Genomic DNA, 12,239 nt, shown 5'->3' on the forward strand with positions numbered 1-12,239 from the left:
TCAACATCATTTCTCTCACTAAATCTTCCTACGAGTGTTTGTAATTTGAGCGTTGCAAATGTTCTTCCTCTCTCATCTCCAAAATTTTGTTATCTTAGCAGCATATCTATGAAATACGTATATGTATCTTCGTATGAGCACTTTTCCTTTCCACATTTTGACAACAAAATTGTTGATGGTATTTTAATGGGTTATATTTTATTTTAATAATAACTACAAACTACTGATTAACTACAAACTATTGGAAACCATATATCTGTGCCAAAACAGTTCTGTGCCTAAATGGGCTGCGCCAAATCGCTCGCGCCAAAATGGCTGCGCCGAGTGGTCCCACTCCATCCAGATTTCTACGGATTTGCATTGAATTCATTCTTTTTTCTCTTTTCAGCTCTTTTAAAGTGACAGGAGTAAAATAATAGCTTTGTAAATATTTTGTTTATTAACTGATTCTGTGCTTTAAGAATTTATTTCGAAATTAATTACATTCTTCATGTATTCTATCACCAGCATACTTTATGTCTTTCTACTACATTGATTGGACAGACACAAAATACCATACATCATTCCGCATACCAACTCCAGTAATTAAAATCTGCCTGGAAACAAACATGTCAGAATAAAAGGCCACATTTAACAGAGAATCAGTATTTTAATTGCCTGCATCACTGAACAGATGGGATCCAGCTAGGTCTCCCTACACGTAATGACAGAGCACTAAGGGACATGCTATCAGAGCTTACAGTAAGTGTGCTGACTTCCAGCTGCTGTCAATTTGAGGACTGGAGATTAGTTGTAGTGGCAATTACACTGAATGTCAACTGCAGATCTTTCAAGGGCACCTTGTCCAATGCTGGGCTCATGATATATAGTTAATACTTCAGTGCAAATTTGCAAGCAGAGCTACAGTTGTCAATGCTGTGCTTTTTAACACTGGAACCTGATTCAAAAAGCTTCACACAGGAGTATTTACAGCACTTGTGTGGGTGGTTGCCCTTCATCTGCATTATTGATGGCGGCTGCACATAGATCTTAGAAGATTATTACAAGACACATTCATGGTTCATAACATCTGAGCAGAAGTTAAGGTCAGCCAGTATGCTTTACCTACCATCAATTTCTGAGGTGAATGTCCTGCAATTCACACGTAAAATAACAACCAGATCTTGCATTATCTTTTGTGCTGTCGTTTACAAGAGAGTAAACTGTTAGATTTCTGGGCACTAAGGCATTTGAAGGTATGAGATTGGGGCAGGAAAATGGAGTTGATGGAGAAGGTCTGCAAGGTTTTGTTTGAATGTCAGAACAAGTACATTGGGCTGTGTGCTCTGGTCCTGAGCTTATTATTTTCTTATGATCTTCAGAGAAAGGAAACACAATATGATTTATTGATTTGATGAGTTTGACCAAAGTGTGGGTTTTGAATTAAATTTTAATGTAATTGGATTTCATTACCAATAACTTTTGGGAGTGTCAAATGAAGAAAGGTTCAGCATCTTGGGCCAATGCTTTTGGAATTCCAATGAATAAGAGATGACCTTAGTTACACTAAGATTCTATGGGGCCTTGTCAGGGTGGATGTTGACAGAATGTTTCCCCTTGTGGACAATCCAGAACAAGGCCCCCCCATTTAAGACAATGATGAGGAGGAATTTCTTCTCTTATAGCATTGCTGATCTTTGGACTTCTTTTCCCCATGGAGCAGTAGAAGCTGGGGCATTGGACATACCCAAGGTTGACAGTTTTTGGTCTGCAAGATAATCAAGGGTAATGGCAGGCAAGAAGGCAAATATGGTCGCAGTCTGATTAAATGCACCTTATGTCAAATGTCCGATCAAATGCACGTTATATTAAAAACTGGAGCAGATTTAAAAGCCAAGTGAGCTGCCCCTGCTCCTATTCTTTGTGATCTTATTGATGTCAAGTTTTTGTTTTTTGAACATCTTGGAACATTTTACAACATTATGAGTGCTATATAAATGTATATTGTTGTTGGAATGAGCTATTGATGTTGCCGATATTGCTTTTGACTTATTGCCCCATTTGGAAAGTGTGAATTGGAAATTTACCCCTCAACTTCGTGAGAGTTTTTTTTTAACAAACTCACTTCAATTTTTTTTTCAGAGCGGAGCTGTGCAGAGGGAGTAGATGTAACTTTCAGGTTTATATATGTTAATAAATTACTGTAGAGTTATACAGCCTTATCCATATAATTAAAACCCTGACATACGCTAACCTATATCAATGATCCAGTCTGATTCCTCCTGAAATCTATTTCCCTCTCTTGACAAAAATGATTTAATCACAGGAATGCCTGTACCATTACAATGTTTGAGAAGCCATGCTCCTCAATCACTCCCTGTTCATGGTTATGCTAAACATACACCATATATTGAAATCATGCAGACACAAATGTCAGAAAATGAGAAACTGAAATTTATGCTCAAATAAATTGATGTGGGAAAAATAAACTCAGAAGGCCACAGTCAAATAAATTGTGGGTTCCTATTTGTTCAGCCATCAAGAAACCTGTAAATTATTGAATCCTATTGTCTACTCTTTCACAACATGCTTAAGAATTTTCTTGAAGCCTGAGTCAACATAATTGTTATATTCTGTAGGGAGCTCCATAATAGGAGATTGTTGCATGTTCCATAATATAGACTTGAAGTACTACTTCAAGCATAAGTTGGCAGTCTGCCTGCAGGACAGTATAACAGGCTGCCATCAATGGGAATGTGTATACTGTGAAAAGAAATCGCATGTGTCATGCACAAGAAGACCCCACTTTTATTTATGTGCATAAGCTATGAGTCAGTTCATACTGTACAGTTAATTTGAAATATTCCTTGTGAGAATTGCACCTAGTTTCCTCAGTCCTCTCAGTTTCCCTCACTTATTTCAGAGCGGCGGGCGGAGGGGGGGGTAGGATAATTTCGTAAGCTGTTTGGAGCAGTGTAGTGCTGCAGTGACCTGGAACTCCAAGCTGTTCTACAGACAGAAAGGCACAATTCCCCAGACAGAGATCTTCAAGTGCTGCTGGAGGGTCCACTTCATTGCTCCGTCATACTGCCTGGAACTTTTTATAGAACCCTAGCATGGTTACAACACAGAAGGCCACTCAGCTCATCATGTCCATGCCAGCCCTCTGCTCATTCCACAGCTTTGCCCAAGGTTCTTCTCATTTTCAGCATTTCCAATTATCGAATATTGTTTGGGAAGCTAGAATTAGATTTAGCTCCACCAAACATCCAGGTAGTATATGCTGGATAATAATTACTCACTGTGTGACAGAACTATTCCTCATATTGTCCTGGGATCTTTTATCAATCATTCTATTAACAGTGCCTCCTTGTTGCTAGCTTTCCACTAATGGGATCAGTTTCTCTCTCTCTGATCCATCTAGAACTCTCAAGGTCTGCATCACTTCCTCTGACCCCTGAACAGACACAGAGCATGCTGGAGAAATTCAGAAGGCCCATCAGCATCTGTGGAGAGAAACAGAGTTAATATTCTTGGTTCAGTATAACTTTTCTTCAGGGTTCAGGTACATAATTCTTTGAAGTTTGCATCACAGATAGACAGGGTGGTTAAGGTGGTGTTTGGCACACTTGCCTTCATTGCTCAGATCATTGAGCATAGGAGTTGGGATGTCATGTTGAGGTTGTACAGGATGTTGGTGAAGCCTCTTCCTGAAAACTGTGTCCAGTTCTGGTCGCCCTGTTATATGAAAGATATTATGAAGCTAGAGAAGGTTCAGAAAAGATTCACCGGGATGTTGCCAGGAATGGAGGGTTTGGTTTATAACCTGAGGCTGGATAAGCTGGGACGTTTTTCATTAGAGCATATGAGTTAATGGGTGACCTAATGGAAGTTTATAAAATCATGAGGGGAATACATAAAATGAATGGTAGGTGTCTTTTTTTCCCTGGGATAGGGGATTTCAAGACTAACGGGAATATTTTTAAGGTGAAAGGAGAAAATTTTAAGAAGACATGAGGGGAAACGTTTTTGCGCAGTGAGCGGTTTGTGTTTGGAATGAACTTCCAGAGGAAGTGGCGGATACGGGTGCAGTTTCAATATTTAAAAGATGTTTGGATAAGTACATGAATAAGAAATGTTTGGAAGGATAAGGGCCAAGCGCAGGCAGGTGGGACTACTTTAGTTTGGGATTATGGTCAGCATGGACTGGTTGAAACAAAGGGTCTGTTTCCATGCTGTATGGCTCCATGACTCTATAACTGAGTTCTATTCTTCCAAGTTCTGACTTCTTCAGAAGAAGAGTCACATCTAGCTTGCAATGTTAACTTTGTTTTTTTACTCCACAGATGCTGCTAGATCTGCTGAGTTTCTTCAGCATTCTTTATGTTTGTTTCAAATTCTCAGCACCCACAGTACTATTTATCCCTAAGGAGAAGAACCCAAGCTGCTCTACTCTATCCGCACACCTCAAGTCTCTCAATCATGGAACCATTCTCATCAATCATTTCTCCAATCTTTTTAAATGTTTTTACATCATTTCTGAAGTTCAGTTCTCAGCATTGGACACAACACTCCAATTGAAGTCAAACCAGTATTTTATAAATGGTCATGATAATGCCCTTGCTTTTACTGTGCAATGTCTCTGAACCCTGGATGCCAAATGCCTCTTTGACCACTTGCTCAATCCCAGTCACCTTCAACAACTTATGCATGTTGAACCCCCAGTCACCATATTCCTGTATCTCTTTTAGAATTGTTGCTTTGACTTCAGATTTTCTTCAATTACTCTTCCTAACAACATGAATGTCTTCACACTTCTTCACATTAAATTGCACTTATATGTGTCTGCCCATTCATTCAGCCTTCTTATTCCACTTGAAGTATATCACTACCATCCCAGTTCACAATACTTTCAAGTTTTGTGTCATTTGCAGTTTTTGAAATTGTACCCTATTCACCCAAGTTCATAAGATATTGGAGTAGAATTACAGCATTTGGCCCATTAAGTCTGCTATGCCATTCATTCATGGCTGATATGTTTCTGAACTCATTTTCCTGCCATATCCCTTCGACCCATTACCAATGAAAAATCTGTCTTACTCCTCCTTAAACTTACCCACTGTCCCAGCATCCACTGCATTTTGGCGTAGTGAATTCCACAAACTCACAACCCTTTGGGAGAAATCATTTCTTCTTAACTCGGTTTTAAATTTGCTACTCCATATCTTAAGACTATGCCCTCTAGTCTGAGAATGCCCCATAAGAGGAAGCTGCCTCTCCTCGTCTATTTTACCCATATCTTTTATTATCTCAAATATCTCAATTTGATCTCCCCTCATTCTCTAAATTCCAGAGAAGTCTAGGTCAATGATACAAATCAAGGGATGCAATAGTTTTAGTACCATGGGGACAGCACCATGTACCTTCCTCCGGTCTGGGTAACAACTGTTCACTGCTACACCCTGTTTCCTTCCAATCCCTGCTGCCACTGCCCCCTTTATTCCATGAGCTTTGACTTTCCTTCGAAGTCTTTTATGTTATGTCAAAGATGACTTTTTGAAAGTCAATTTATGTTACTGCAATTGCATTCTCTGATCACCCCTCACTGTAATCTCATGAAAAAAAAAGGTCAGCAAATTAGCTGAACATGATTTACCTTTCACAAGTTCATATTGGCTTTGATTATCTGATTCTCATTGATCCAACAGTTAATTTTGTCTTGGATTATAATATTTGAAAGCATTAAACTGATTGGGCTGGCTTATTCTTATACCCTTTTTAGAACAAAAGTGTAACATTTCCAATTTTATTAATATCCCTCTGGCACTATTCCAATTTCTAAAGAAGATTGTAACATTACTGCCTTTGCAGCCTCCTTTTTCCCTTGTTTCCACTAGCATCCTCGGATACATCCCATGCATACATGGTGAATAGTTAAATTTAAATACACTAGCACACGGTGCAAAATTCCTGTTTAATTGCAGCAAACATATGTCAGAAGAGCTGGAATATCAAGAAAGAAACTCTTGTCCAATGTTTCATTCCTTTAAAGCGTTGGTGGGCGGCTGTTAAATGAATTGTCAATTTATAACCCACCAAATTTAACTTTGGAGAAACACTTATAGAGTCATAGAATTTCACAGCACAGAAGGAGGCTATTTGGCCCACATGTCTGTATCAGAATTAAAGGATCACCAACATTCTCACCCTGTTATTTTGGAGAAAAATTTGTTCATGTAGCACCACTCCTTCCACAGATCTATGTTGATTCACTGGGAGACAAGCAGGAGACTGGAAGAACACAGTAAGTCAGCTGGCTTGCTGTGTACTTCCAACTTCCTGCTTGTCTACCTTGGATTTTATCTGCATCTGCAGATTTTTCGTCTCTCCCTCTGGCTCTGATCTACCAGGAGAGCCAGAGATGTGCATTATTGTCTGCACAACTAAAGCCACATTCTTCAATGATGTCAATGAAGAAACTCCCCACAATCTACACTGAAATTGGCCTGTGGCATTACCTGAGGATTTAACATGAGTGTGTATCTTGTTGTTAAAAGCTTCCATGCATGAGCAAATTTCTCCTCCGTGATATTCTTGAAGGATTCCCCTACTTGTACATATTATATTTTTGTGGTTTGTTAGAAATGTGAAGGTGGCATTGGAAGTGTGACAGAGCGTTGTACTGAACAATTGTATATGGCAAAATATAGCAGACATTTCAGCACTGATGCTTATGGATGAGGCTTTGCTGTTTTTATTCTTTGACTAGAACCAATCTTTATTCTACTTTCTTCATCTGTTTCTTTTGCAGAATATGCCAGAAAGCCACAATGATCCCTGACTACAACAGCACAGTTTCCTCTTTCTTCTTCAATTCCAGCATCTTATGGAACCATGATTCACAGAGTGGAGCAGTTCTTGGCAGCAGGCCAGTAGACCAAAGTGCCAATGGCTTGTTCAAATCAGCCGTACTTTCTCCCACCACTTCACTGGAATCGAATGGGTCTGCTCTAAGTAATAGTACAGTCGACCCCCTCGGAGGTCACACTGTTTGGCAAGTTGTTTTGATCGCCTTCTTAACAGGAATACTTTCTTTGGTGACAATAATCGGAAATATTCTGGTTATAGTCGCGTTCAAGGTGAACAAACAATTAAAAACAGTGAATAATTACTTTCTCCTAAGTCTCGCGTTTGCAGATGTGATCATTGGAGTGATTTCAATGAACCTGTACACAACGTACATCATAATGGATAGATGGGCTTTAGGAAATGTAGCTTGTGACCTGTGGCTTGCTATTGACTATGTTGCCAGCAATGCCTCTGTCATGAATCTTCTAGTTATAAGCTTTGACAGATACCTATCAATTACTAGGCCACTTACCTACAGAGCAAAACGAACTCCCAAAAGAGCTGGGGTGATGATAGGGCTTGCTTGGATTGTTTCATTTGTGCTCTGGGCCCCTGCTATTTTGTTCTGGCAATATTTTGTTGGTGAGAGAACAGTGCCACCCGATGAATGTTTCATACAGTTTTTATCTGAACCAATAATCACTTTTGGTACTGCCATTGCTGCATTTTACTTGCCTGTCACCATCATGACAATTCTGTACTGGAGAATTTACAAGGAAACTGAAAAACGCACCAAAGAACTGGCAGCTCTCCAGGCCTCGACCACTGACATGGAAGCCATCCATTTTGTCCATCAAACGGGCAGCTCCAGGAGCTGCAGCAGCAACGAACTGCAGCGGGCAGAAATGAAAGAGCAAAGGAGGCTCAGGAGGTGCCGTTTTTGGGCAGACTCAAAGACGTGGAAGTCCAGCACCGAGGGGGAGCAAGAGGGAAGCAGCAGCGATAGTTGGAATAACAATGATGGCGGTGGCTCTTTAGATCATTCTGCTTCATCTGATGAGGACGATGTTGTGCCGGAAACGCGAGCTATTTACTCCATTGTGTTAAACCTACCTGGATTGAAGACGGCTGCTAGCCTCTCGAGATCCACGAATGCCAATAACATCGACCTTTGCAGTGATGAACTCGTCAAAGCAGATAATAGTGTAAAGGGGAAGTTCCAGTCACAGGAGATCAAGGACCCAGACGAGCAAGGCAACAGCTTTCACCAGCATTTTGCCAAGCTTCCTGTTCAGTCACTGCCATCAATCCATTCCTCAAAGACTTCTAGAGGAATTGCATCTTTAGCAAAATCATCCACTTCTATGTCTCTCAGAGAAGCCACAGTTGCTAAAGCATTTGCTTCCAAAACAAGAACTCAGATTACAAAGCGTAAAAGAATGTCACTTGTAAAAGAAAAGAAGGCTGCGCAGACACTCAGTGCAATTTTGCTTGCCTTTATTATCACGTGGACACCTTACAACATAATGGTACTGGTGAACACATTTTGTGACAAATGCATTCACGATTCACTGTGGCAACTAGGTTATTGGCTGTGCTACGTCAATAGCACTGTGAATCCCATGTGCTATGCACTGTGCAACAAAACCTTCAGAAACACTTTTAAAATGTTACTGCTCTGTCACTGGGGAAAAAGAAAAAAACGCAGGCAACAGTATCAACCAAAACAAGCTGTTATTTTCCATAAGAGGATCCCATGCGAGGCTTCCTGAAGCTACCTTCATCAGATTGTAATTGTTTCTGTTTGGTATCAATTAACAGCTTTGGTCAAGAGCATACAGGCTATCAGTGTTGTGAGCACATGGCTAAAGTATACGCTGCTTTGTATTATGTGTCGGATGGTGTTTACATGATGTAGACAGCAGTACCAGTATTTAACTAGTGTTGATGTATTTAAATTGTATAATTTTGTCTTTCTGTTCATATAAAGTCCATGTATGCTTTTGCTTAATATTTATTTAACATGAATATACTACTTAAGTCCTTGATGCTATTATCTCATGACAGCAACAATGATACTGGATTTTTCATCCTAAACTGCGAGAGTAATGTCATAAGCAATCATGTGGGAGTACAGCACTTGAATACTGCTACAAAGAGAGATTACTTGCTCAAGCTTTTCATTTGCACTCATCGGGACAAACACAAGAATGACAAATTTCAATCAATTACAACAGAGAAAGAGATGCTGATGGACTGACACTGATTGGCGATGGCATTGATGTGGTAGGATGTATTGGCTTCCCAGGGTTCTGGGTTCTTCAAAAAAGGCATCAGGAAAAGATACAAGGGCAAGCAATGGAGTCCTTTTACAGTAGATCATTGCATCCATTGATAACCATTGACACCCTGATCCTCCTCCTGGGAGTTTTGTTTTTTTTTTGCTGTCCGCTAAAATTAAAGTCATTTCACTTTTCTCTTCGGTAAATCAGTGTTCACCCTACCAATCAATCATCACTCTTTTCTCCTGTAGGATTAGTTGTTTGAAATTTGGCATTCATGGGCTTGTCCTGAAGACCACAAGACCAAATGTTTCAGCAAGTTGTCTTTTCAGCAATAGTCAAGTGTTGCCATCCTCCAATCTTCACAACTGGTTCCTCTCATTATCACTCACCTTACACAAAATTACCCTTTCACACTTCTTGAAGTCGCTTACTGCCCTATGTTTTCAATGTAGAAAGGGTGTGGATGGACTGTATACTTGACTTTGAGCTAAACTCCAATGTGATATAGTTTAGTAGGAAAGAACTGGTTCTGCTAAGAAAAAAAGTTGTCTTCCTCTTCACCCAGACAAAAGTATATTCTCTGTGACCAAAATGCTTTCTGCATCAGAGGCCAACCACAAACCCATGCAAATTAACCCAATAACAATTGGAGTTAGAAATTGAATTTATTTGGTTAAGAAGTCCCCTGTTCTCTTCCTTCAACCCCCAGACTGCTAACTGTGATTTATCTTTGGTGTAGGAAAACCAAGTTATTGACACTATGATGAAAAAGATTTGACATGAAACATGTTGAACTTTATGTGGTATCTGTATTCTTTGGTGTAATTCGTTTAAAAAGGACAATTGAAAACCAAAGATTGCGAGAGAGGATTTTATATGATACATATCTATTTTAACTCAGATTATGTATTCAAACCAAAATCAAAGTATTCTGGGCCTATATTGCCATTGCAGAAGAAAATCAAATTGATGATCGACTTTTAAATATACAGTCTACATTTAACTCCCCTTTTAACTGAGAGCCATTAACATTATGAGATCCACCTTTAATTTTGGACCCATTATAGTAGTTCCAAGTTCAAGAAGACTTTATAAAAAAAGTAAAAAGAATAAACTTTTTAGTGTTCATACTTAGTGCCAAGCCCAAAAGGATAGTATTGTAAAAAATGATGAGTTTTCACATAACTCAGTGTCAACATATAAGAACACTCCATTGTAATTTAACCATCTTTTTGTATGATATTGTAAAATTTAGTAAATGAGACTGCTAGTTTAATTCAGTTCTATAACTTGACATGTCCATTTACATATTGAATGTAATGTTCTATCAACTGGTTTTATAGCGGCAATAAAGTCATGCAAAATTTTATAAAAATCTTTGTACTATTACTGGTGATAGAATAGGGTTTTTTCCTGAACTAGTCAGTTGTACAGGTAACATTAGAGAAAAAAAAATCCACTTCTACTTGATTAAGAATAGAAAAAGGGAAAAACAAATAGGCTTGTTGACTGTGAAATCCCATTGCTGAAAACAATCACACCAGGTGGATAACCCTCACCAAGCTCTCTTCATTTGGAACATAGGAGCTGCAGTTCAATGAGATCATGACTCATTTGAAAATTAACCTTGTCCCATTTTGCTTAATACCCCTTGTTATCAAAACTCCATCAATTTCAGAATAAAAATGAACAATTGATTTAGTATCAATTGTCAGTTGTGGAAGAGCACTCCAAACTTTTACCACCATTTAGTACGGAATTGTCTCCTAATTTCTCTCGTAATTGCAAGAAGGACAGAAAACATGGGAAATATTAAAACATCTGTGGAGAGAGAAACAGAGCTAACATTTCGGGTCAGTGACGCTTTGTCAAAAGCTGAGGATATGTTGAGTATTCCAGCATTTTCTGTTTTTATTTCAGAATTCCATTTCTCGCGGCATTTTGGTTTTGTTTCATTCCTTTTGAGTTCTCGTCCTAAATTATAGTCACTAGTCCTAGCCTTATGAAGAAGCAGAAATTGTTCATTTTTATCTCCTTTATTTGTTGTCCTTGATAGCTTGAAAACTTGCAAAATTGGTCAGTCAGCAGCTCACAGTCAGACGATATTGAAGTGAGATGAAACAGTGAGTACTTGGAAATTTGCTTCAAAGTGGTTCTAACATGTATGGTTATTTGGATCGAAATTGTGTGCAAGGGTATGGGAAAGAAGCAGGAGATTGGCAATAGATGTGATACTTGTTTGAAGAGGCAGTGCAGAATATGATGGGACAAATTGCCTCCATCTGCACCATAACAATTCTGTGATGTGTGGGGAAAAGAGTTGCTTTAAGTAAGATTTATGATGAGAGTTAAGTTTGCTATGTGGCAGTTCACTGAAGAGAGAGGGAAGGGGAGTTGCTTTATGAGCAGTTACTATTGGAGACTGTGCTTCAGTGTCAGGATTTTTTGAAAAAAGTAAGCTTTTTTAAAACAATCCAATACAAGAAAAAAAAGTGCATGGGAAATGGTGGAAATTTAAGATTAAGGTACGGCAGAACAGCTTGACTAAGAGGGTTGCCTATCCTTTGACAAATGAGGATCAACAACACGTGATGTGACCTAGGTATATTTACAGGAAGTCTCACTAGTTTGAGCTCGGGTTTCGAGCTCAATCAGTGGCTGGAGTGACTGTGTTGCATCGGTGAGGTACAGAACAACATGGGTAGCACATTTAGACAGGCGGTCCAACTGCAAACTGAAGGCATACTGGCAGTCTTGGAATGGATGGCTCCCCAGGTAGTCGAAGAAAGCCAGGGATGTAGTGCAGTAGTTCCATGGGATTCTACTCACTAATCAGTTTTTGATTCTGCACAGTGATGAAGGTACTTGTTCTTCAGAAGGATATGGCAAGGCCAAGCCTATGCCATAATGGGCTGCCCAGATATACAAGAAAGAAGGGCTGGCGAAGCTGTTGTGAAATATATGCATAAATCAAGAAGCATGACATCTAGCACCTTGGACTCTATTTCCTCTGGTCATTTGCACCAGAATTCCTTGAGCCTTTTTAATTATTTTCTGTAGTTCCTTGAAGATGTTGGAAATGGTTTATTTTAATCAAAGTATGCCCTTGTTTAGTTTCTGCTCAGA

General features: G+C 39.2%; 1 protein-coding gene across 3 annotated transcripts in view; it reads left to right on the top strand.

Annotated features, from left to right (window-relative positions):
- The window catches only part of LOC132819372 (muscarinic acetylcholine receptor M3-like), a 235,847-nt gene extending 225,781 nt beyond the window's left edge, over positions 1-10,066 (top strand). For 2 of the 3 annotated variants that reach the window (XM_060830848.1, XM_060830850.1), the window contains one exon: positions 6,791-10,066. In XM_060830848.1, the coding sequence (XP_060686831.1) occupies positions 6,810-8,600 (1,791 nt within the window). In that variant the 5' untranslated portion in view covers positions 6,791-6,809 and the 3' untranslated portion in view covers positions 8,601-10,066. Of the gene's footprint in view, positions 1-3,483; positions 3,545-6,790 lie in introns of those variants that run through there. The other variant, XM_060830849.1, reaches the window with a different exon arrangement.
- The last annotated feature ends 2,173 nt before the right edge of the window (positions 10,067-12,239 follow it).

Source organism: Hemiscyllium ocellatum, chromosome 10, assembly GCF_020745735.1.
Source record: "Hemiscyllium ocellatum isolate sHemOce1 chromosome 10, sHemOce1.pat.X.cur, whole genome shotgun sequence".
Classification (NCBI taxonomy): Eukaryota; Metazoa; Chordata; class Chondrichthyes; order Orectolobiformes; family Hemiscylliidae; genus Hemiscyllium; species Hemiscyllium ocellatum.